Here is a 25,417-nt window from a genome sequence, read left to right as displayed (position 1 = left end):
CACTAATTTAAACTCACGAGAAAATACTTAACTATTTATTTTTCTCACAATTTATACTAATAATACACAATTAACTACTTATAAAATTCCTTCGCCAAATTGTCCGTTTCGTAATAATTTAAACGCGGTATATTCAAACTTCAAACTGTCCCAATTGCCGATTACGCATAGATAAATGAAACAAGTTTAGATTGGAAAGTGCCCATAAGGACAATGTAAACACTATTTGGCGCTATTCTTGCAACGGTCGCGACCCAAAACTTTTGAAAATTTCGGAGCGGTTCGGCTTTTTCCGGAATTATATCGCCAAATATTGTTTATTCAAATTTATTATTATTTTCGTTTAGTTTTATAAATAAAAGACAGTGTGTTGCATACAAGAAACTTTATTTTATATAAGGACGCATGTATGAAATACCTATGAAACATTGGAAACCGACGTTATACCACGATCCACGATGGTTTTTGCAGTTCACAGTTAATAGCACAGCTTTTTAAGTTTCTAATGCCACTTTTTCACAATTATCACCGGTTGCAGTAAATAAAACTTGAATTAAACTCACAAGATAACAATAATTACTTTGAAAATGAACGCTATAAACACTTTTCGGAATTTCCTTAATGATAGCGGTTTAGATTTTGAAAGATTATTATGATTTTTGAAGATTCTGACTTTGACAACAGAAAATTATTTCTGTTTTTGTTTGCCGTTGTTCTTAGCGACCGCTATAGCAGCGCCAGATCGCGTATAACGGTCGCGACCCAAAATAATTTCGCGACCTAAAATTTTTACGGGCTTTCCAATCTAAATTTGTTGCATTTATCTATGCGATTACGCTAGCTTATATACTCTATTGACTGTTTTTCGTACCTTCTACAATTCTCAGAGAGCGTTCTACTTCCTACTGGAAAATTCTACTGCTGCCCGATTCGCTTTTGCATTTAGCTAAGAGATGGCGCTTCCACAAAAACGTTTTCAGATTTGCAAACAGATTTGTTAAGGTAAATTTAAACGCATTTAAACGTATTTGGGGTCAAGACTCAAGAGGTAGGTATTTTAAATTTTAAATTTTGCGTATCGGTTCTGAACCAAGTTCTGAAATTGAAATACCGGCCATCTGGCGGACATGTAAGATATGAATTTGTCGATTTGTTTTTAGAGAAATTCGATACATTGTTCGATACCTTTTCAACGTCTCTAACTTGTCATTTGTCTAAACATACTGTCATAATCATATGTTATCTATTTAAATTGAAACGGCTTGTCTTGTCCTTGTCTTTTATGAGTTGTCCTTGGGTGTCCGGTGTCCTGTATGGTGTCCTGTGTCCTGTGTTTACTTGGGTACTAAAGGAACGGATTTAAAGAAAATTACATATTTATATTCCATATTTTGTTTTCTTTAGTCAGATGGTAAGTTTTTAGCGTTCCATTTGACATTCTTTAAAACTTTAGTTTTTGAACCACAATAATTATTACTCAAGAATGATGCAAGAGAAAGATAAAATAAAACTACTAATATTTTGATTTGTATTTAACAGGTCAAGTGCTTAATAGTTAAAAATATTTATCTTACAGACATTTTTTTCCTGGTTCTATCTTGACTTGAGTGATAATTATATAATTCATTGAACATTATAGTATTTGGTTTTAATTTAAAGGTTTATTGTTTAGATATTGTAACTGGCATGGTAACTATTGACCCTCTGAATGACATAGTAAATTTATTCTAAACTGTAAGGAACTTTTGTTAAGCTACATATATGTTGATCAAAGTTCACATAACATTGCAGTGAATTAAACAAACACTATTAAACAAATAGGTATTTATTGATATCCCAATTTTAACAATTATTATTTTATGTCAGTTTAAAATCTATGTAGAACATAAGGTAGCATTAAAGGCAATTCTTTACTTTTATATAATGCATATTAGGTAGGTACTTAATATACAATATTGAGATATAATCAATCATTCCAAGATTAGTTAGTAGTACCTAGGTATTTTACTATTATACATATATTTAATTTATAAAATCAACAATATTTATAAATACGTCTTATTCACTCATCAAGAGCCACTAAAAAACTATGCTTTAGTTTATTTCTAATTCAAAAAAGACTACACACAAAAATTATGTATATTGAGTATACCAGATCTAAGCCTGGTTGACATGTTAAGAGCAACACTGAAGCAAGTCAACCAGATGCTACCATATAAATGTACTTTTATATAGATAGATTGTACTGGTATGGTATCAACTGTTTTATCAAACTCAAAGGCTTTGTAGTATCCACATCTCTCTTGTACGCTGCATGTATAGTTTTGACTGTTCTGAAGGTCCGAATGATCTTCAGAGAACATTTATTAGGACTAAACTTTTATATAAAAAAGACAATATCAATTTTTTTAACGTTTAATACTTCATCACATGTGTCATTTTGTTTTCACTATTTTAATATTATTCATTCTAGTGATGCTACCTGTTTCAATAACATGCCTATCTCCCATTATCTGTGCTGATTTGCTAATAAGGAAGAAGACCTAAGAAAACATTTTTTATTTCACCTATCTGCATCAATCATTTGACCATCATTTTTCCATCAACATTATTAGTGAAATATCTTTTATCCGTTGTATGTTTAGCTAGTTGTGTAAGTATTCAGTTAACTTTAATTATAGTCATTACCGGGTGTCCCATTTTCGTATGTTTTACAGGGTTTGTCGCTTAAGATTAGTGATACAAAGATAATAAATCTTATTTTTACCTGAGGAATCTCCCCACGAGAGATGGCACATGTTTTTTATAACACCCTGTATAAATCACATGAAAATTAAAAAAAAAACACTTGATTTAAATTACGATTTAAATCATGATTTAAATCATGCCAACCCTGAATAAAATTAATATTGTATTACCATATTGTCAGATAATGGATGCATGAAAATCAAGCTTTAGACGTCCGTTGGTTTATTATAATTTTTTTCAATATTCTCAACTACTGATTATTAAAATTATTGTGTTACAGGATCCGTAACAGTAAACCAAAATGCCACCAGTACCTCCTGCCAAGCCCGAATTTCCAAAATTTGTTGACTCATTATGGTGCGTTTATGCAGTTTCAGTAGTCGCCGCGTGGAACGCTGAATTTTGTAAGTATTTAATTTCATATTAAATTATAATTTTATATATAAAATATATTTAAATTAGTCATTAAACTAAAAAGGTTATTGGGTAACTAGGTAGTCTAATACGTAAGTGTGGGGAGGAAAGTAACGAGGTAACGGCGTCATCGGATATCCTTGACAAGGATATACCGGGTTCGTCTCAAATGTGGCTCACCCCTATACCTTTTTTATTTTATCAGATAAAGAAAACGAGATTTGGTATGTTAATATATGACATAAATTAGGACTGATTGACATATATTCAATTGTTTTCTGTCACTTCCTATTTCACCGGAAATTACTACAACTTTTGATTTTTAAATGGCACCCTCGGTATTTTTTTACTTTATTCGATAGAAAATGACATTCTTAATAAAATGTCAACTTTTGACATTTTTCCTTAAAACAAAATTGAATTTTAAATTTCAATCTAGAGTGCCATGGCTGTGTTAAAAACACTAATTCTTAATTAAGGAGCCTTGGAAAAATAGATTTGATCGTCTAATGTCATTCGTGTCTTGTCCAGATGGGTTAAAAGATGCCCAAATCGTAGTTTTAATCATATTTCAATTTTTGGTGGCTCATTAGCATATGTATTTGGAAAAAGAATTTTTTTGTGAATAATTTGGCACCACACACTTGGTATTTTGAGTCAAATTATCGTTATGAATCGCATGTTACAATTTCAAATAAACCATATTCGAAAATGTCAAAAGTTGACATATGATATGTCATTCTATTCAGAGTGTCATTTTATATCAAATAAAGTAGAAATATACCGAGGGTGCCATTTAGAAATCAAAAGCTGTAGTCACTTTCTTTAAAACAGGAAGTGACAGAAAACAATTGAATACGTCAATCAATCCTAATTTATGTCTTATATTAATATACCAAATTTTTTATCTGAGAAAATAAAAAAGTTATATGTATAAAAGTGTGAGCCACTTTTGAGACGCACCCGGTATAGAAGATATAGTCTCTTCAACTATAAGATACGATTTTTACCGACGACATCCAGAAATTGACGGGAAAAACTAAAAAAAAGAAAGCGTACCATTTCGGGTTCAGAACCGGGAAATTCCAGTCTCGAGAGTACCTAGAATTCTCGATTCTTTTGAGCCTCAATGAACCGAGACTCGAAATACTTTTGGGATTCGGTAACAATAATTAAAAAATATTTTTCTTGTTACGAATGTCCTTTAATACTTTCTAACAGTCGCAATCAAGGTTAGGTTAAGTCGCTGGGGTTTGGGATCATGTTTGATCTCTCACTCGTAGGCCTTGGGTCCATTGCGATACCCCTGTATTAATGTACCAAACCTTCCTCTCATTCTTTCTTTGCGTTAAAGCACTTCCAGCTCGTTGCAAAGTTCCCAATGTCGCTCATGTTGGCTTCTGCTGCTTCTTCTAGTCCATCCAAAAATCTTGCTCTGAAGTTTAAAACATTGGTATTCCAGTGCTGGACAGTTGCAGCATTCCTTTGCGCATTCTCTGCAGTAATTGTCGTTGGAAATCTTTCATCTCACGAGGTTTACCCCCATGGTAGTTTCCAGTGATATACAGGGTGTGCCAGGCTGAGCGTGCATTAGAAGTTTCTAGAGAACCACAATATCTAGACCGGAGATTTTTTGCAACGAGATCTATCGATTAAAAATATTTTCAATATGGCGGCAATTTCAAAGTGGACGACAACTTTCTTATTTTAAATAGGTGCCCCCATTTTTTATTACATACTTAAATTCTCTGTAAAATTTTATGAATTTTGATATTAAACACTCTGTACCTAACATTAACTGTTTTTGAGAAAAAAAATATTTAAAATTTTTGGACGAAAAAAACTGCCTGTCAAAGATAAATGTATAGTCTAAACGTCAAATTTAGTAATTACCACAGCCACTGTGGCATTAAGAGAAGACATGTGGCTATCTATTTCAAAATTAAATTGTTTGAATGTCATATAATAATGGCTGCAGCTGTCATGGAATTGAGAGATTAAAAAAGTAGCATAAATCATTTTTTTCAAATGGCAACCCACTTTTTTATTTCACTGGTGAAAAGGCTTTTCAATTCGTTACTTTTTGACTATACACGTTCCTATTAATCGTTTTAAGTTATTTAAAATTTAATTTTAAAGCGTATATTTTTCTTGATTTTAACAAGTAGCCTATGACTTTAAACGACAAGTGATGTAAAACAATAGATCTGGCCATGTCGTATTGTGACACTTTGTTCAAAAAGCAGTATGTTATCGATCATCATTTGCAAGCCAACTTTGCGTTTTTTTTTCAGGGTTGATATTTTGTGCTCAATTCCATGATTACTCACGGGACATTTAGAATAACAACAACATTTTAAGAAAGTGTATTTTGTCCTTCATATGGGCTAGGTAAAGTTTTAGGATATTATTTTCACAGACAATGATTTAAATTACTGTTGTGATACAGAACAAGATATTGAAATTTATAGTGATTAAAACATTAATAAAAATCTATGATTACTCACGGGACATCAAAAAATTTGGATTTTTAAAATTTTGTTTTTAATAACTTTTTTCTCTGAACCTATACAAAATAAAATACATTAAGTGGAATTAGGAACTTACATGCGCTGAACTTAAAATTAATTTGCTATAGCTCTATTACAAGATACAGATATATTTGGGATATAAGTAATTTGTTGATTACTCACGGGACATTACTCACGGGACATTACTCACGGGACACTACGATTTTAATATAAATTTTTATTTAGATTCAAAAAAATAACATAATATTTGATAACTAAATAGAATAACATTGAACAATATTTGAGTGCTTGGAATTAAACACATTTCTAACCTCAATTTGATAATTACTAAAATTCCTAAAACTATGAAAACTTGTTGTATTTGGTACTCTTTTAACTAGATTCCATTTTTCATCTAATTTAATTTTAGCTGCTTCAATTTTATCGGAATTTATTAGGATTGTATTAATTTTCAATTCTATTAATTTATAATTTTTAATTTTCAAATATATTAATTTTCAATTTTTAATTTTTCAATTCTCGGCATGTTTTTTAAGATAAGCTTGCCTTAAATTTTTGTCCGCATTAATTTTGTCTCGATACTTGTTAACGCGACTCCTAACTCGTACCTGCCTATCATGATTCTTAATTTTTGCCATCCTTAAATAAAAAGAACCTATGACCGGTATTTTGTATTGATGTTTTCAACAATTATTTAAAAAAAAAGACGATATGATAAAGTCTTGTAATGTTAGAAAAATTATGTTTTTTGATATATTTGGTAAAATAATAAACGCATTTCTTTAAAAAAGCATGTTTACAGCAAAATGTTATGCTGTAAATTTTAACTGATTACTCATGGGACAGTTTAAACAAATTTAAAAAAAATATTTCCAAGAATCTTAAAAAACTAAGTTATATTGACAATACATGTTAGCCAATATACTATAAGTTTGATTCCCTTTATACGGGTTTTCTATAGAAATAACGACAAAAATTTAAAAACTTTTCTTTTTTGGTTACTCACGGGACAAAAAGTTGAGCTATATTTGTAATTAAATTAAAGTAATTTTTACTTACATTTGGCACAAATATACACCAGTACACAAACGCTTGACAACAACAGTAAATGACGCGCAGCAGGCCCAGAGCTAGCGTTCTTTTATTATTATTTAGCAATTATTAAAGATTTTTTGCAAACTAATTCTAATAATTTATCCCTAAATCTTTTCGCGAAATCTGGCTAACTTAGATAATTTTTTAAGAAATTTGATTCTTTTTGAGGCGTATGATGAGAGTTTTTTCAGTAATTTAATCACTTAAAATATATAAGAAAATTAACGTCGTATATGGAATATAATTATAGATAGATATATATTTTATAAATACACTTTTTAAACTTTTAAGGCAACAGTATTTATATAGGAAATTCAAATAATTTGTTTTCTGACAGATGGAAATAAATTGTCTGACTTTTTGACACTGAATGTCACAGGAAGCTAGATAAAATCAAGAAAAATATACGTTTTCAAACTAAATCTTAAATAACTTAAAAACGATTTATTTTTGGTATAGGAACATGTATAGTTAAAAAGTAACGAATTGTAAAATCTTTTCGCTAGTGAAATAAAAGTAGGTTTCCATTTGAAAAAAATGATTTATAACTTTTTAATCACTCAATTCCACGACAGCTACCGCCATTATCATATGACATTTGAACAATTTAATTTTTGAAATAGATAGCTACATGTCTTCTCTTTATGTCACAGTAGCTGTAGCAAACACTAAATTTGACTTTTAGGCTATACAACTTTTTTTGACAGGTAGTTTTTTTCGTCCAAAAATTTTAAATATTTTTTTTCTCAAAAACGGTTAATGTTAGATATAGAGTGTTTAACATCAATATACATAGAATTTTACAGAGAATGTAAGTATGTAATAAAAAGTAGGGGCGGCCATTTAAAATAAGAAAGTTGTAGTCAACTTCCGATATTTCCGGAAGTGCCGCCATATTGAAAATATTTGTAATCGATAGATCTCGTTGTAAAACAATGATGTGCAAAAAATCTCCGATTTAGATATTGTGGTTCTCTAGAAACTTCTAATGCACGCTCAACCTGGGACACCCTGTAATCTGTATATCAATCGGTTTTAAAACGTTTTTCGACGTCTTTCGATGCTCAGTAACCATTGTACTCTATCTAGCCAGAGGTCGTCTTCGAGCTCTCGTTCTTTTAGCTTATTGTCTATTTCTTCTCTCCAGCTCTTGGTGGTCTACCCCTTTTTCGTCGTCCAGCTGGTATCCTCTTGGATATTCAGGATTTGAAGCCTCTCCTCCGACATTCTTTGTACGTGGCTATACCATATTAATTGTTTCGTTCTTATGTCATCAGCTGTTGTTCGATTAACCCCCTTAATTTCTCGAATTATGTAGTTTGTACATCTTTCTCTTCTGGATTTACCTGCGGCCCGTCTCCAGAAATCCATTTCTGGATGCGCACGGCCTTATCTTTTAGCCGCTATGCCTCGCTGCCATTCTGCCATAGCAAACGATGCTTTTAACCATTGTGCTGTATATTTGACGTTTGTTGGATTTAGAGATGTTACTATCCCAAAAGACGCCATTTAACATAGAAATTGCCTTTCTTCCCTGAGCGTTTCTGTCCCTACCTAACTTTCCAGTGATGACACCTACAATTATGCGTGCTAGGTTCTTTTTGTGCTCTAGTAGTTGTTTTGTATTTTTGCTATCTACAACTGGCCACAGTCTTCGAGCTGTAGCGAAGTCACACGGTTTTGTCACGTATCTTGCTGCTTCGTCTTGGTCTTGATGGTAGTTCCTATAGCTTCCTTCAGTGGGTTGGTCGTCAACCGCTTCAACGAGAGGATCCCTGACAGTGGCAGTTATATCTGTTATAATTCACAGGCAAAATGTATTTTCCGTCATTTTTAGATGTCGCTTGTCAAAATATTCCATGACTCGTACCAACTTAACTAAGTTAACTCGTCGAACTTTATTGTCACTCTACCAAACCTAATCAGACCAACAGTTCTGTCGATGTTAAGCTATCGATGTTCGCCAACTAAAAGATACGTCTTGTTCTGGTTCTCTTTTGCTGTTTAATAGCCCACAAAAAATCCTATGTGCTGTCAAGTAAAACACTTCGAAGCTAATCTCTTAACGCAATGTCCTTAAAGTGCTCTCAGTTTAAAAAATAAACTGATATACAGGGTGGTCCGAACTGTATTCCGGAAACTTCGGCAGCATATTCTGCAGATAAAAATAAGTAAAAAAGTTTGTACAAATGTAGTATAGTAGTAGGTGTAGAAGTTTTCGTTTTTTTCCAAATAATTTCTGAATTTCTCAATGTCAATATTTGGATGAAAATTGGTGTCTGGGTGTTTTTTGACATGAGAAATTTGATGCTGATGTCAATATGACTCCTATTTGTAGGGGCGCCACCTACATGTGTTAATTGTTTTGAGGAGTAATAACTTTTCGTCCGTACCTGTATAAAACTACTGAGTGAAAAAATATACATTTCCGTGACTTTACGTAAAAAAGGTCTCTTGGTAAAAATCGCTCAAGATATTTAGAATGGAAATAGTCAATACGTCATTATTGACAAAAAATAAACACGTGTTAAGCTTGATTTTCATGCATCCGTTGTCCGACGATACGATGAAACGATATTAATTTTATTGGTTGAATTTAAAGACTTCGGTTGGTTAGAAACGGTTAACCAATCGAAGCCTTTAAATACAACCAATGAAATTAATATCGTATCAACGTATCGTCGGACAACGGATGCATGAAAATCAAGCTTTATTTGACTGAAATCATAAATTTGGGAAATTTAATTTTTTTTAATTAATCATAAATTTTTCTGCGGAAAAATGATGATAAGATAGTTTCTGTTGAACCTTTGGCACTTTTTTGGAACCTTTTGGCAAATTGGAACCTTTGGCAAGTTCCAATTTATGATTTCAGTCTAATAACTGTTTAGACAACAGGTGTAATTTATGTCAATGATGACAGGGTATTGATAATTTCGATTCCAAATATTTCAAGAACCATTACTCGCAGCGATTTTTACCAAAAGACCTTTTTTACGTAAAAAACGTCGTTAATGTATATTTTTTTACTCAGTAGTTTTATACAGGTAGGGACGAAAAGTTATTACTCTTCAAACCAGTTAAAAAATATGTAGGTGGCGCCCTCTTCAAGTAGGAGTCATATTGACATCAAAATCAAATTTCTCATGTAAAAAAAAACTCCCAGACACTAATTTTAATCCAAATTTTGACGTTACTTCATAAATTATTTGAAAAAATAAAAATGAAACTTCTCCACCCTGTATTCCCGAAACTAAGCATTTTAGGACACATATATACGAACTTTTTTACTTATTTTTATATGCAGAATATGCTGCTGAAGTTTCCGGAATACAGTTGGGACCACCCTGTATTTTGAAAATTATCCACTATAAATTGCGATATGAATTGGATTTTTTTTATATTATATAATTCTTTCGAGTAACAGTAATCTGTCTAGATGATATCAATATGGAATATTCCTTTAGAAATTAAAACTTTAGGTTTTATAAAGTTTGAAATATATTAATAAAATTATTTTTTTTGGAGGATGTGATCTTTTTTTTAAAGCTGAACAAGTCAAAATTAGTTATAAACTTTTTAGATATTTTTTCAGTATTTGAACCTTGAGTACAATTGTTATTTTTTATGAATATTATGCTATGTAAAATTATTTCATAATTTTATGTATTTTGGTTCGCGGAATGTTTTTGTAACAAAGTTATCTTATAAAACTTAATTAAAAATAATCCAGCATAAAGATAACGGAGTTTTGAGGATTACATTTTATAAGTAATTATTCTGTTAGTAATGCGCTTGTTTATTTTGTAGACATAATAATAGTAAAAGGGCGAAAATTGTTTAATTAAAAATTTTATTGTTTATTGTTTAATTAAAATTTATAATATATTCCAAAAATTATAAATACTCAAATGTTATGACACTGATGAAACACTGCCGAAACACGTATTACCAATTATTAGTAATTGTTAAGCTTGATTTTCATGCATCCGTTGTCCGACGATACGTTGATACGATATTAATTTCATTGGTTTTGTATTTAAAGGCTTCGATTGGTTAACCGTTTCTAACCAATCGAAGCCTTTAAATACAACCCAATGAAATTAATATCGTATCAACGTATCGTCGGACAACGGATGCATGAAAATCAAGCTTAAGCCGGCTCGCGACAAACAAAACTAATTTCAAATTTATTTCACAATTTGTTTAGTAGGGATACGCAATAATAGTCTAAATATTTTTTTTCCATAGCAACTGTTAAAATTGCCTTATATCTATCAAAAATAGTAGATAAAATAGTACTTTAACCGCAAGGGTAGATTAAATGATACTTTAACAGCGAGGATAGGTTAAAAACTTTATTTCTTCTCGCACGTGTTTTAATTGCTTCCATTTTTTAAAATGTTTGTATTCCTTTTCATAAGTTATTCGGGATTTAAATGGAAGTAGTTTGGATATCGCGTTTGTCGCCTCAGCCTGAATATCTGTTGGTAATTTACTTATTTCGTTTTGAGCCATTTCTGGCACACGAAAGAGAATTAAAAAATATTCACTCAAAACTGACAACTAAAGAGACAGCTTTATTTATTTGTCAAATTACATAGAAACCAACGCCAACCCAGCACAATATTTTTGTAGTTTTGTATAACCCTGTAGAACACACGAAAATAGGACACCCTGTACACTTACTAAAAAAGAAACGTATCTTTGCGATACCTTGATGAGACGGAAGTGTGCAATTTTTAAATTTTAGTTTTATTTAATATTAATATTAATTAATTTATTAGTTAGTAAATTTAGATCTAGGAGACAAATAAATTTGAGAATAAGCTTGGTAAACTTAACTTTTTCATTTTTTATTCCTTTTACATTTTTATTGTATAATTTCCAATTTAAAAATTATTATTATTATGCTATTTTATTATCATCACCATATTGGCTTTTAGATGATTTTTTTTTAACATAAAAGTTATGAATTTATGAATATTCTGTTTAATAAATAATCATATTTTCGGTTCACTGTATTATGATTCAAAGCTTTATAATTTTTTTATTAACTATCTCTGCTTTTTTTCTTGTATGATGCAATATATAATAGAATAATCTTATCCATAATAAATGTAAATTCATCTTAAGAAACTTGCTAGTTCGTGTAGTGCTAAAAAGATGCACAATAAATATGAAATTTTTAATGCATTTTAGATTGTAACTGTACTTTATGCTCAATCTTTGTTAATGTCTTACATTCTTGCTTTTCTGTCATAGTACAAATAACTATTTATTTACCAAATCAGTAGGGGCTTATTTTTCTATTAACTGGAAATACAAAAACTCATTCAGTCTTTGGGTTGAAATATTAAAATTGAATGAAACTGTTTTAGGCAGAAACAATTTGAACCAGTATTCCGAATAAGCAAGTTCAGTAAGGAAATGCATCCTGTTAAAACGGGAGGGTTTTGTAAAATTTGATGTTTTTTGATGGTACTTGAGAGCAGTAGAATATAAATAAATTAACCAAAATGGTGGTATGTTTTTTTCGTTCTTTTAAATCCCAAATTTTATTATAACCGTTATGTAAAATACTGTTTTAAAATATTACATAATGAATTTTTTATTTCAGTAACTTATCCTTTAGATCTCATCAAAACAAGACTGCAAATTCAGGGAGAACTCAATAAAAATGGGGGAAAGGTAATGAACAGGCACTAGTTTATTTTGATTGGTTGTCCACAAATTGTAGTCTTTTTTTAATTTTTTAATGTACAAATACTATTTGCATGCGTAGTTATGTACTGGAATGTTATCATATGGATAATAAATATGACGAGATATAATTAATATAATGGTGTCTTTAACATAACATTAAGAGCCAAAACACACGCGTCGGCTTATGGGCGCTTTATAGGCGGCGCGACTTTGGTCTTCACCGTTTGTGTACGTTCGGCGGCCGTCGTCGACGACGTGCCGTCTGTTTTGTAACATTGAAATCCCATTATGGAGCCTACGCCGGCGGCACAGACAATGCACCCCGCCGCCCAAAAGCCACTGCATGTTTTCACTCTAAAGGTTTCCTAGGACTGTTAGTGGACCGAGGACGGAAACCGAAAGTTTGCCGCGAAATCGGAATTTTTTTTGGAGGTGTAAAATACTTTTGCGTACGGAGTGTGGGACTCAGTCTCTCCTTAAGTTGACTGAGGGACACTACCCACTAAACATCACCCCCTCACTTCTGCCACGTCTATCTGGGCTCGCTGGATACAACTCCTCAAGTAGACGCCGGACTGTTCTTTTCGTTTGATTACCCTTGCTCTGTGCCTGATTTTGCCTCGAATATATTTTGGGCCAGTTTTGTGATGGCTTCAAAGTTTTCCCTTCTTTCTGTTACAGATGTTAAGAAGGTGTCTGCGGAGATGTTGCCACTAATCGTCATGCGCGCCTCACATCTTTCCTGTTCGCATCTTGGACAGGTACACATTGTGTGGTCTGGAGTATTGCTGAGTTCAGCACAGGTATTGGCATGCCGCGACTTCCCTCTTTCCAATTCTAAGGTAACTCCCAAAAATCCCGTGACCACTCAATATTTGAGTAAGATACACATATTTATATTTGAGATGAGCTTATATGTCCATCTTCCTTTTTGCGATACTTCCCATTCTGCCTGCCACTGCTGCACTGAGCGGTTTCTCTCCATCTCTCTGCTTGCCCTGGTTTGTACTTCAACCTTGAGAAAGAGTCGTCCTCTTTCTCTTGAGAGAAGATGCAGGGGCACCAAACCCGATATAACCAAGGCTGCTGCCGTTGAAGTTGTCCGATACGCCTAGCAGATTCTCAAAGCCATGGCTCTCTGTGCACCCTCAAGTCTTTTTTTATTTACGTGCATATTGGTTGCTTCGTTCCACACAGGTGCTCCATACATAGCAGTATTCTGGCACGCATATGCTAACACTTTTCTTTTTGCTGGTGTTGTCCCCGAACGTTTGGCAGTATTGTGGACAAGCACAAGCACAAGTGTTGTAGCAGTTCGTTGTGGTTTTTTCAACACACCTCCTTGATGTGCAGGCTCATAGTGAGGGCACGGGTCTATAATCCTAGATAGTTGACTAGCTTCACTGGATTTATTATTATATCCTTAAAATTAAAATTTATATGGTCAACTTTTCTCTTGCAGTTTTTTTCTTCTGGCTCCATTTGAACTCTGGGTGGCATTTTCTTCAGCTGGGATCTTATTATCTTGTATGCTTGACCATAAACATTTTCTTGTAAGTCATCGCAAAGTTTTTCCCATGAGCTTATTTTTGCAATTCTCATCTTTTGAGAATTGCAAAAATCATCTTTCCTCGCTGAAACCTTGTTCTCGTTTCCTTCACTTCCAAAATGTTTATTTGGATACCTTCGTTCATCTGGAAGTCTTCATCACAACGGACAGTAGGAGTACTAGGTTATTAGCGGGTAATAAATTTAAGTATACAGGGTCGGTCATAAAGTCGTGGCAAATAAAAGTTTCATTTTTTAAATGGAACCTTCTGTATATTATTGCATATTTCGGTTCTTCCTTTAATTCTAAGCAAAAATCGAGATACACACAATGTACCTCAAACCAACCCTTCCTTTAATTTGCGAACTTTCGGTTTCCGCTCCGTTTTTGGTTCCGTCCTCCGTCACTATCGGTTCTAGGAAACCCTACCTTAACCGCTTGAGTACGCTCGTTTTGACGCGAGTTTTGTAACACTGAACATTAAATATAAACCGCTGCGTGTGTTTTGACGCTAATACTTAATAAAATTATCGCTTGGATCGATTATATTCCCCATATAATTTTACATGTAAAATGACAGGGTTTATTTGACAGGGCAATTTAGTTTAAAATACAAAATATTATAATAAAATAACTATATTAAAGTCTTTTTCTTAGTGTAGGTACCTAAGAATTTCTGAATTTGCCACAAAATTCTGGACATTTTTTTCAGTGCACAAATGTCAAAGTACTACCAAAGAATAAGTTCATGGATCTACTTCGTAGTTTTAATATTTAATACGTAGAGATGTACAGGGTGTCCCACTGAGAATAGCTCTCGGCTGTATCTCGGAAAGTATTAGGCGTAGCGGCTGCGGAAAAAATATTTATAACTAAAGAGGCTATGGGAAATTGCTGGAAATTATTTTCAAGTTTGTAGAACGACCGCTAGGGGGCGCAACTGCAACAAAAAATAAGAAAATGGAGTTTTTACACAATTTTGTCTAGATAAGGTGTACTATAAGTAACAGCTTCATAATCTTATCAGTAAATTTTGAATATTTTTTGTTAGAGCCATTTCCCCCTATCTTCCAAAATAAAGTGGTGGGGGAAGGTTAGATCTGTTTTTATTTGAATATTAATAACTCTGGACTGGATGATCGGAATCCAACAAGCGAGGGCTCGTTTAAAATAGGGTTTCTTACTCTATATTGTACCATATAAACAATAATAATAAACTTTTGAACGTAGACGCTAGGTGGCGTTGTCTTACAATTTAACAAACATTGCGCGTTTTTTCAAAAGCATTAAATGCAATAGTATATGTAATTTTAGCTGATATTAAAGAGTGGTAAAAGCTTAAAAAGTCAGCGAAAACCGCATCTTGATATCTTCTTTCAAACCGAAGATATTAGCAAAATTATAATAAATACCAAAAAATAAGCGCTTAATTACCTTATTTTTACAACATGCCAACAACTTCAACTACTTCAAATAATAAATGCATTTTGAAAAAGCATTTAAAAAATAAAAAAACGCTGCTAAGACTAATTTGACGTTTATACTATTACGCGAAAAGCAACTTTTTCCCAAGCCTACCATGATTTCACTGAATCATCGTTTCTTGTTCACTATTATTAATATCTTAATTATTAGATATTAATACATCTGATATTATGATATTCTGGTATATCATCGATTTTAAAATAAACTAATTGTTTCTATCTTAGTTTTAGGTTAGAATGGGCATAATCAAGATGGCTACTGATACCGTGTTGTAAAAATAAGGTAATTAAGGGCTTATATTTTGGTATTTATTATAATTTTGCTAATATCTTCGGTTTGAAAGAAGATATCAAGATGCGGTTTTCGCTGACTTTTTAAGCTTTTACTACCCTTTACTATCAGCTAAAATAACACATACTATCGTATTTAATTTTTTTGAAAAAACACGCTATGTTTGTTAAATTGTAAGAAAGCGCCCCCTAGCGTCTACGTTCAAAACCTTAATATTATTATTTTTATGGCATAATATAGAGTAAGAAACGCTCTATTAAACGAGCTTGTTTTTAAACGAGTTTGTTGGATGCTGATCATCCAGTCCAGAGTTATTAACATTTAAATAAAGATAGATCTAACCTTCCTCCACCACTTTATTTTAGCAGATAGGTTCTAACAAAAAGAAATCCAAAATTCACTGAAGATTATGAAGCAATTATTTATAGTACCCATTATCTAGGCAAAATTCTGTAAAAAATCTATTTTCTTATTTTCCATAGCAGTTGCACCACCTAGCGGCTGTTTTACAAACTTGAATATAATTTCCAGCAATTTCTCATAGCCCCTTTAGTTATAAATATTTTTTTCCGCAGGCTTTGCGGCTAATACTTTCCGAGATACAGCCGAGAGCTATTCTTAGTGGGACACCCTGTACAGTGGCGGATACAGGTGGCCATTGGGCTTCCCTATAATCTATAAATTGGGTTAAATCGTAGGCTTTTGGGTTAAAAATGGCGCCCTAAATAGCTCTAAATATATAAATTCTACATTACTTCTCATTTGGCTTCCCCTAAAATAAATTCCTGTATCCACCTCTGGAGATGTACTATATTTTTTATATACGATAGAAGGGGAGCCCAAGCGGGGATTTACTCAAGGGCAGTTCAATATTATATTAGGGTAGTAGCGTTGATTGAAAGAATTGGGAAGATACGCAACCTAATGAGCAAATTCGTGACAAAGCTGATTTCATGTCCCCTTACGTCCCAAGTGCTGTACGGTGGAGACAGTCGCTCTGCGGTCAACGCATAAAACACTTATTTTCCCTAATTCGCCCAGCGAAGGCATATCGAAGACGGTGTGGATCTGAAAGCGACAGTGTTGCCATATTAAAATGTATAATATGTAATAATGTAAATACATTTGACGAAAATATCTTTGGATGAAACATCCGTGTGTATTGAAAATTTAAGCTTGATTTTCATGCATCCGTTATACGTTGATACGATGGTCCGACGGTGCTCTGATTGGTCATAGCGTTTTCGCGCCACTTTTCATCCGTAAATATTTTACTTCAGCCCGTCAACGGACCCGTTCATACGATAATGGACGTTTTGACACTTTTTTGGCAAATTTAATCTAACCTTAACAAAAATACCGTGTGATCGAATAAAAACGGCGTCAGCGATGGCTATGAAATGAAGATCGCTGTCATTTTATATGTAAATTTATATGGGAAATGTCATCGATTGTCATTTCCAAGCCAACTGGGCGCCGTTTTTATTCGATCATACGGTATAAGTAAAATAGCAAAATCGTTATGGAAACGAAAATATAAAATAACACCAACGTATATCCGATAAATGGAGGCATGAAAATGCAATAAATTTAAAAAGTGCGTTATTTTCTAACCAATCAAAGTCTTTAAATTCTACCAATAAAATTAATATCGTATCAACGTATCGTCGGACAACGGATGCATGAAAATCAAGTTTTATTCGTGTTATACATAGAATAAACAACAAAAATAAAAATTCTTTTATAGGTAGGTACTGAATATGTCGTACGATCAAAAAAAGTCGGTTAGTTGGCTTGAATATGACTATTATTGACACTTACTATAATATTTTACATATGAAATAACAGCGATCTTCATTTCCAAGCCAACTCTGACGCTGTTCTTTGTTTAATCATATAACATTATATTAAAATGTTTAATGATAGAAAATCCGTATTACTAATGTACTGTACCCAAAATCCGTAAATTTTACGGATTAATCAGTAGTAGGCAACACTTACTTTGTCACTCTACGGTACAGTACTCTTTATCCGCTGCATGGTAAACGAATATCAGCGCGTAGCGGCGCAGAGTTAAACTAAATCTTGGAATTTTCGGACACGCTGACTGTAACGCCAGCTACATCTCGGACAGGTTTTGTGCCACGAAATCACCCATAAGGTTGCGCATCTTCTTATTTCTTCAATCAACGGTAGTAGTAATCATACCTTTTATACGGTTCGGTAAATCGACCAACATTCGTTATCTGACCAAGCCTTAATCTTAAGGAAGGGTGAGTTGTAGAGACATGCAGAAAAGTGTGTACATTTAAATAATCTGACGATTTACACATTTTCACCTGGACATTCTCCAGCCATTCTGGTTATTTTTTTTTCGAAGGAAATTATTCCAGCATCACCTGCATCATCTGCCGATTTCCACAAGCCGAAGTAGCTAAAATTATCAATAAAATTTGGTGCTAATTGGTGCTATTTAAAAAAAAAATACCCCATGAGTTTTAGTCGCGAGAAGATCGCAGTGGAAGGTCGCCACTGAGAAGGTCGCAGTGGATCAGGCCGATAGCCACCTCTAGGAATCTAATCTAGTCGTGTCCAAATCGCCAGTCTTTTGAATAGGAACTTCTTTAGGGTCTACTTAATAGTCCTTATGAATGTTTTTTTTCTCCACCGTGCAAACAATTTAAGGCAGATTAATATCCCTCCGTTTTCAGAAACACGTGGTGCGCATGCACTATTAATATCTGAAACGAAAAAAAAAGTATTTCTTTGGGTCTTTTTTGACATTTTTGAGAATCTGTACAAGCTCCCTCTACTAGTAAAAGAGCATACAACATCATATAACCTTTTATTTAGTATCTAATTTTTACAATATAATATGTCCCCACGACGCGACCTCCGAGTAAATCCCCATTTAGCCATCTTGGGCTCCCCTACTATGAGTAATATTAAATGTCTAAAAATCAGAGATGTTTTTGAGCTTATACTACAGATGCTTTTGAGTCTTGAGTGATATGAAATACCTTTTCAATAAAGGACGTGACATATATTAATAATGTAATTTTGATAAAAAATATAAATAACGACCAAATAGAAGCTTATGATATTCGAGAGTCAGCATATGCAATATAAACTGACATATTTCTATTTAGTGGTTTGATATGATTAGTAATTCAGTCAAATTAAAAATTTGTTGCAAAAAAAAACTACAGCTTTAGAAATCTTGAAGGATTCCTTTAGACTGTTGATTTTAAGTGTGTGTGTGTGTGTGTGTGTTTAGAAAAGAAAATATGTCATTCTGAATAGAATAATATCTCATATGTCAACTTTTGACATTCTAATATATTTTAAAATTCAATCTAGCGTACCATGAATGTGCTAGAATCACTCATTTTTAATCAAGGAGCCTTGGAAAAAAAATTGATCCTCTAATGTTTTTTTAATCGCATCAATAATTTATAATCGCATCATTAATCATAACTCAATTTTTTCAAATGGAACAAGGGTGGCTCATTAACATATTTGGAAATGGATTTTTTACGATAAATTTGGTACCACATACTTTGTATTTCATTTCAAATTGAAGGGCCGAGAGAAAAAACACGATAAGCGCCAATTTCTTAATAGAGTTCTATAATATAATATTATACTAGGTGTATAAATTCTGTAGGGCAGTAAGGGGGGGCTGTTAAATCCTATGGTATATACCTAGTAAAAATATGCATACAGGGAAAGAACCTCTTATCAGGTTATTTCATTTCATTAGTTGTTTATTTCATTAGCCGGTCCGGTGCTCTCCTGTAAATTTAGTAAAATGGCGCTTATCATATTTTTTCCCTGGACCCTTCAATTATTGTCTTTATATTTCTTTTCATATCACTCTGGATTGAAATTTAAAATACTATTTTTTTAAACAAAAATATCAAAAGTGGACATTATGATATGAAGAGCACAGGGGAAGGACGATGAGTGTCCAAAAACGATAAATGTTCAGGAAAGCGTTTTTGAATTCAAATTATGCATGCACTTTTTATCGTTTTTTCCACTTTTAAATTCCTGTTTCTATGTGACCGTTATAGTTCCCGTTTATTTAGGTACCAAAAGGTGTAGCTTTTTAAGACGAAAAATATTACGCATTAAAATCAAATTAGCCAAAAATAGACTCATCGTTTTTCCCGTGTGCTCTTCATACGTTATTTTATTCATATCTATCATACGTTGTTTGATAGATATCTCATTATCTATCAAACAAAGTAAAAAAATACCTAGGTTACTATTTAAAATTCAAAAGTACTATCTATATCTTTTGATAAATTCCGTTGAAACAAGAAGTGACCGAAACTATGTGAATACTTCAGTCAATTCCGATTTATGTCTATACAGGGTGTTTCAAAACAAATGCGAAAAACTTCAGGGAGTGATTTCTTGTTCAAAATAAAGGGTAGTTTGGTAGTATAAACGTTGGGTCAAAAGTCGACCATTAGGGAGATATCACCGTACAAAGATAGCCGAAAAATAATGTTTTTATTTTTTATCTTGAAAACGAAAAGCGATAGACTAATGAAATTTTATGAAATCATTACTGTTATGAAAACACACTTTCTGGTAATTTTTTCACTTTTTTAAAATGGGTGAAAGGGGTTGAAATAAACTAACCCTGTCATTCTTGGTAACGAAATTTAAAGAAATCTTATCAAACACATGCAAAAGAATTAATTTGGACAGTTTAATTTGTTTAGAAATTTTTTTATCTCTTGTATTTTTTGATAAAACTCACCGATTTGAAATAAAAAAAATGTAAAGCATTACATGTGAGGACCAAAAATAATTTTAGGTAAATAATCTAGTGGGATGCTGTCATTTTTTAGGGAAAAATCTAGTCGGCCACTGTCACTTTTTAGGATGTTTCTAATATTATTTCATTTGACATTACTCTAGCTCAATACGTTATCTTATACATTATTTTTCCGCCATCTTTGTACCGCGATGTCTCCCTAATGGTTGACTTTTGACCCAACATTTATAAAGCAAACTACTCTCTATTTTAAACAAGGAATCACTCCCTGAAGTTTTTCGCATTTGATTTGAAACACCCTGTATACAACAATATACAAACATACCAAATCTCGTTTTTAAAAAACGCAGAGTGAGAGAGATGTTGAGTAGATGACACAGTAACTTTTTTATCTTTTCATAAGTCTGAAAAGGTAAAAAAGTTACTGTCATCTCCTCAACATCTCTCTCACTCTGCCAGTTCACTGCTACCAAAGCTGCTACCCTCATGGAATTTAGACACATGTCAACCCAAGGTTTAAAACGGACACTACACTACTCGCGAAACAAGCCGAAGTATGTCGAAATCGAATAGTAAAGATGAGGGTTATATCGTATATTCTCGTCTAATGAAAATAAACCGCAACGAGACAAAGTTAGGCGAGGAAATACAAAATATCCATCTTTACTATTCAACCTTGACATACTTCGAATTATTTCGCGTAGAGTGTAGGGGCATTTTAAGATTATTTCCGACTCTCTAGATTTTTATTCCGTCGATTTTGTTAATAATTTGACTGGAATGAATATAAAAAAGGTTCAAAAAAGGTTTTATTAGACAAGTTATAGCATGAGAGGTAACCAAGATCGTTTAATTATGCTACTTTATTAGGTTCCATATCGGGGCATGTTAGGTACAGCCGTTGGAATAACCAAAGAAGAGGGGATCCACAAATTATGGCAGGGTATACATGCTGCATTTGCTCGTCACCTGATTTATTCGGGAACGAGAATTATGACGTATAAAAGTCTGAAAGAAAAAGTTTTTAAGCAAAGTTCAAAGGATGAATATTTTCCACTTTGGAAATCAGCTATATGTAAGTATTTCGTACAGTCGATTAGAAAAAAGAAAAATATGAAGCCAAATGTAAATTTGGTTCGTGATATTTTATGACTGGGTCATACATTAATTCTTAATTCTACTACTAACTTTAGTCCTAATCTCAATAACATGAATCAATGTTCCTAACGACTGCTAAGATAAGATTAAAACTAATATCCGATAATATACAACAAAAATGTTATTTTACATAATAACGCTTAATAGAAAATTAATCATCTTTGTACTTCTGTAGTTTTTACTCGTATTTAACGTGGTTATTTTGACTGAAAATTTTTAAAATAGACTTTTAAAAAGTGTCTATTTTAGTTATTATACCGGGTGAGTTTTCTACGATGTTCTCTATGGGTATCTCGGAAACTACTGGAGATAGAGAGTTAAATGAGGAAAGAATTGCAGTTTTGTGGGTTCATAAATATGCGCCTTTCAGATTTTTGAAAAAGTTCATGGCTTACTAGATATCTCGAAAAACACAAATTTTTCCTATGTGAAAAATCGTCCCAATTCCATTACAATCTATTTTAGAAAAAAAAGTTTTTAGATAAAAGTTGTAGATGATCACATCCCTGAAAAGTTTGTGTTCTCCGATTTTTTTTAAAGCCTGTCATTTTTGACATATGACACCATAGTTAAATGGAAACCATAGTTGGCCATGACTTCATAAAAAGCGCCATTTTTTAAGCTTTTCAGCAATATAAGCTATAATATTCTTTCGAAAAATTTACTGAGTTATAGCCAATTCTTATCTTTCTTGACTAATTTTACTTAGTTGGCATAGTATTCTTATTCTGTTATGATTTATAACTTATAAAAAGACAGAATATATTATTAAACAGTTCTTTACAATTTTCATTACACAAACTAAAACTTAAAAAACTAATATCGCTACATACACTTTAAGTTATTTTCGAATATGTTCAAACAATTGTAATGTCCAATTGAAATATCTAGTAAGCTATGAACTTTTTCAAAAATCTGAAAGGCGCCCCCCTATTTAACCGACTCTCTATCTCCAGTAGTTTCCGAGATACCCATAGAGAACATTGTAGAAAACTCACTCTGTATAATTGCATGGGGGCTTTACACTATACAGGATGGTCCGAATTGTATTCGGGAAACTTTGGCAGTATATTCCGCAGATAAAAAGAAAATATAAGTAAAAAAGTTTGTATAAATGTATGTCCTAAAATGCTTCGTTTCGGAGATACAGGGTGTAGAAGTTTAATCTTTATTTCGATTTTTTCCAAATGAATTCTGAGGTAACGCCTATATTTGGGGATGAAAATTGCTGTTTGGGTTTTTTTGGCATGAGAAATTTTATTTCGATATCAGTATGACCCATACTTGTAGGGGGCGCCATCTACATATTTTTTAGCTGTTTTGAAGTGTAATAATTTTTTGTACATACCTGTATTACACTACTGAGTGAAAACATATACATTTCAAGGTCTCTTTTACAAAGGTCTCTTGGTAAAAATCGCTGCTTGTATGGTTCTCAAGATATTTGGAAACGAAATGGTCAATACATGTCATAATTGACAAAAATTATACATGTTGATTGGATAGTTATTTGTCTGAAATAATAAATTTGAAATGTTTTTGTGTCAAAGATTCAACAGAAACTGTTTTATCGTTTTTTTTCTAGAAAAATTCATAATTAGCTTAAATAAATAAAAAAGTTCCCAAATTTATTATTTCAGTCAAGTACAGTACGTTTGTCCATTCTGTAGCTACGGGGTATCCGTGAGAGGGGAAACGATATTCTCTCGATGTTTTTCCTAAAAAAATTGACGACGCGTCCCATCAATAAAAATTCAACAAATTTGCAAGTAGCCAATAAAATGAGTGGGCGGAGCGATTTGCGGTGACGCACTCGTCAAATCGACGTATAAAATATATTGCTGTTTATTTAAATGTTTTTTGTCCGCATTTCTTTCATAGACACAGATCCAGCAGATGTACTGTAACTATCTAGTCAGCATGTTTATTTTTTGGCAACAATGTCATGTCAGAGTACCTAAACCGCCGAGTAGCGACAGTCCCGTTTTCAATTTTCTTTGCGGCTGCGCGAAATAAGTAGGTTATCTGTCATACGAAGAAGCGAAGTTGCCACTGTTGCCATTTATCAAATATCTCTATATACTTTATTTCAAGTATACCTCAGGCAACGAATCGTTTTTTTAATTATTTATTAGCAGTAAGATATTTTATACATTCAAATTTAGAAATAAGGATAAAACAAAGGTATGTATAAAACTTTATAATTAATTCCACTTCAAATTGTGAGCAGTGTATACCATGTTTATAGGACCACTTCATTAGTTGAGCAGTTAAATACGTAGTCTATCTGTCAAACACGTCAAAAGAGAGAGAAAGAAAATTTGGTCCCACCACATCAAAAGAGCCGACGGTTTCTGTCGCTACTCGGCGATCTACGTACTCTGGTCATGTATTGACTATTTCCATTCCAAATGTCTTGAAAACGGTTGCTTGTAGCATTTTTTACCAAGAGACATTTTTTACCTAAAAAATGACGGAAATGTATATTTTTTCAGTAGATTTATACAGGTACGGACGAAAAGTTATTGCTCTTTAAATCAGTTAAAAAATATGTAGGTGGTGCCCTCTACAAGTAGAAGTCATATTGACATCGAAATCCCCAAATTTATCTCGTCAAAAAACACCCAGGCACCAATTTTCATCCAAATATCGATGTTAGTTCAGAAATTATTTTAAAAAATTTGAAATAAAAATGAAACTTCTACACCCTGTATCTCCGAAACGAAGCATTTTAGGACATACATTTATACGAACTTTTTTACTTATTTTTATCTGTAGAATGTGGTGCCAAAGTTTCCCGAATATAATTCGGACGACTCTGTATAACTGTCGTTGGGGCCATTACATTTTTCCAGACATCACAAAAATTAAATATTGTCCAGAAAATTTGATCACAAAACTCGTATTATTTTGCACTTATACAGTGTGTCCCAGAAATAAGTGCAAGTATTTTAACTGGTAGTATAGTTTAACCTCAGAAGCACGCCTATGAAATTTTTTGAAAAATTTTTCTTTATTAGAGAAAATATGTTTCTTTTATCGAGATCTACCGCTCCTTAAAATACTTGCACTTATTTTTGAGACACCCTTTATAGTGTGCAACTTCTTTATTCGGAACAGATAATTGTAACGACCTATTCCGATTAGCCGATCGTTGCGATTAGCGAATATACAGGGTGGTCCGAACTGTATTCCGGAATCTTCGGCAGCATATTCTGCCAGTGAAAATAAGCAAAAAAGTTCGTATAAATGTATATTTTAAAATACTTAGTTTCGGAGATACAGGGTGTAGAAATTTCATTTTTTTTTCGATTGTTTCCAAATAATTTCTGAAGTAACATCAATATTTGGATGAAAATTGTTGTCTGGAAGTTTTTTTACATGATTTGATCATGGAAATGTATATTTTTTCACTCAGTAGTTTTATACAGGTATGGGCGAAAATTTGTTACTTTTCAAAACAGTTAAAACATATGTAGGTGGCGCCTCCTACAAATAGGAGTCATATTGACATCAAAATCAAACTTCTCATGTCAAAAAATCTCAAGACGCCAATTTTCGTCCAAATATTGATGTTACTTCAGAAATTATTTGGAAAAAATGGAAATAAAAATTAAAATTTTACACCCTGTATCTCCGAAACTAAGC

The 25,417-nt window shown here is 32.6% G+C and overlaps 1 protein-coding gene across 8 annotated transcripts in view; it reads left to right on the top strand.

Moving 5' to 3' along the window:
* The first annotated feature begins 1,236 nt into the window (after positions 1–1,236).
* LOC115885737 (mitochondrial uncoupling protein 4) overlaps positions 1,237–25,417 on the top strand; it is a 36,729-nt gene continuing 12,548 nt past the window's right edge. Inside the window, exons 1-6 of one of the 8 annotated variants that reach the window (XM_030904743.1) lie at positions 1,644–1,821; positions 2,474–2,653; positions 3,029–3,152; positions 12,170–12,313; positions 12,409–12,479; positions 21,482–21,686. In XM_030904743.1, the coding sequence (XP_030760603.1) occupies positions 21,497–21,686 (190 nt within the window). In that variant the 5' untranslated portion in view covers positions 1,644–1,821; positions 2,474–2,653; positions 3,029–3,152; ... (1 more) ...; positions 12,409–12,479; positions 21,482–21,496. Of the gene's footprint in view, positions 1,412–1,640; positions 1,935–2,473; positions 2,654–3,028; positions 3,153–12,169; positions 12,314–12,408; positions 12,480–21,481; positions 21,687–25,417 lie in introns of those variants that run through there. The other 7 variants (XM_030904738.1, XM_030904742.1, XM_030904739.1 and 4 more) reach the window with 7 other exon arrangements.

Source organism: Sitophilus oryzae, unplaced genomic scaffold (assembly GCF_002938485.1).
Source record: "Sitophilus oryzae breed Bouriz unplaced genomic scaffold, Soryzae_2.0 scaffold_41_pilon_pilon, whole genome shotgun sequence".
Classification (NCBI taxonomy): Eukaryota; Metazoa; Arthropoda; class Insecta; order Coleoptera; family Curculionidae; genus Sitophilus; species Sitophilus oryzae.
The sequence above is the reverse complement of the archived record's forward strand: the minus strand, read 5'-3'. Positions and strand labels throughout refer to the sequence as shown.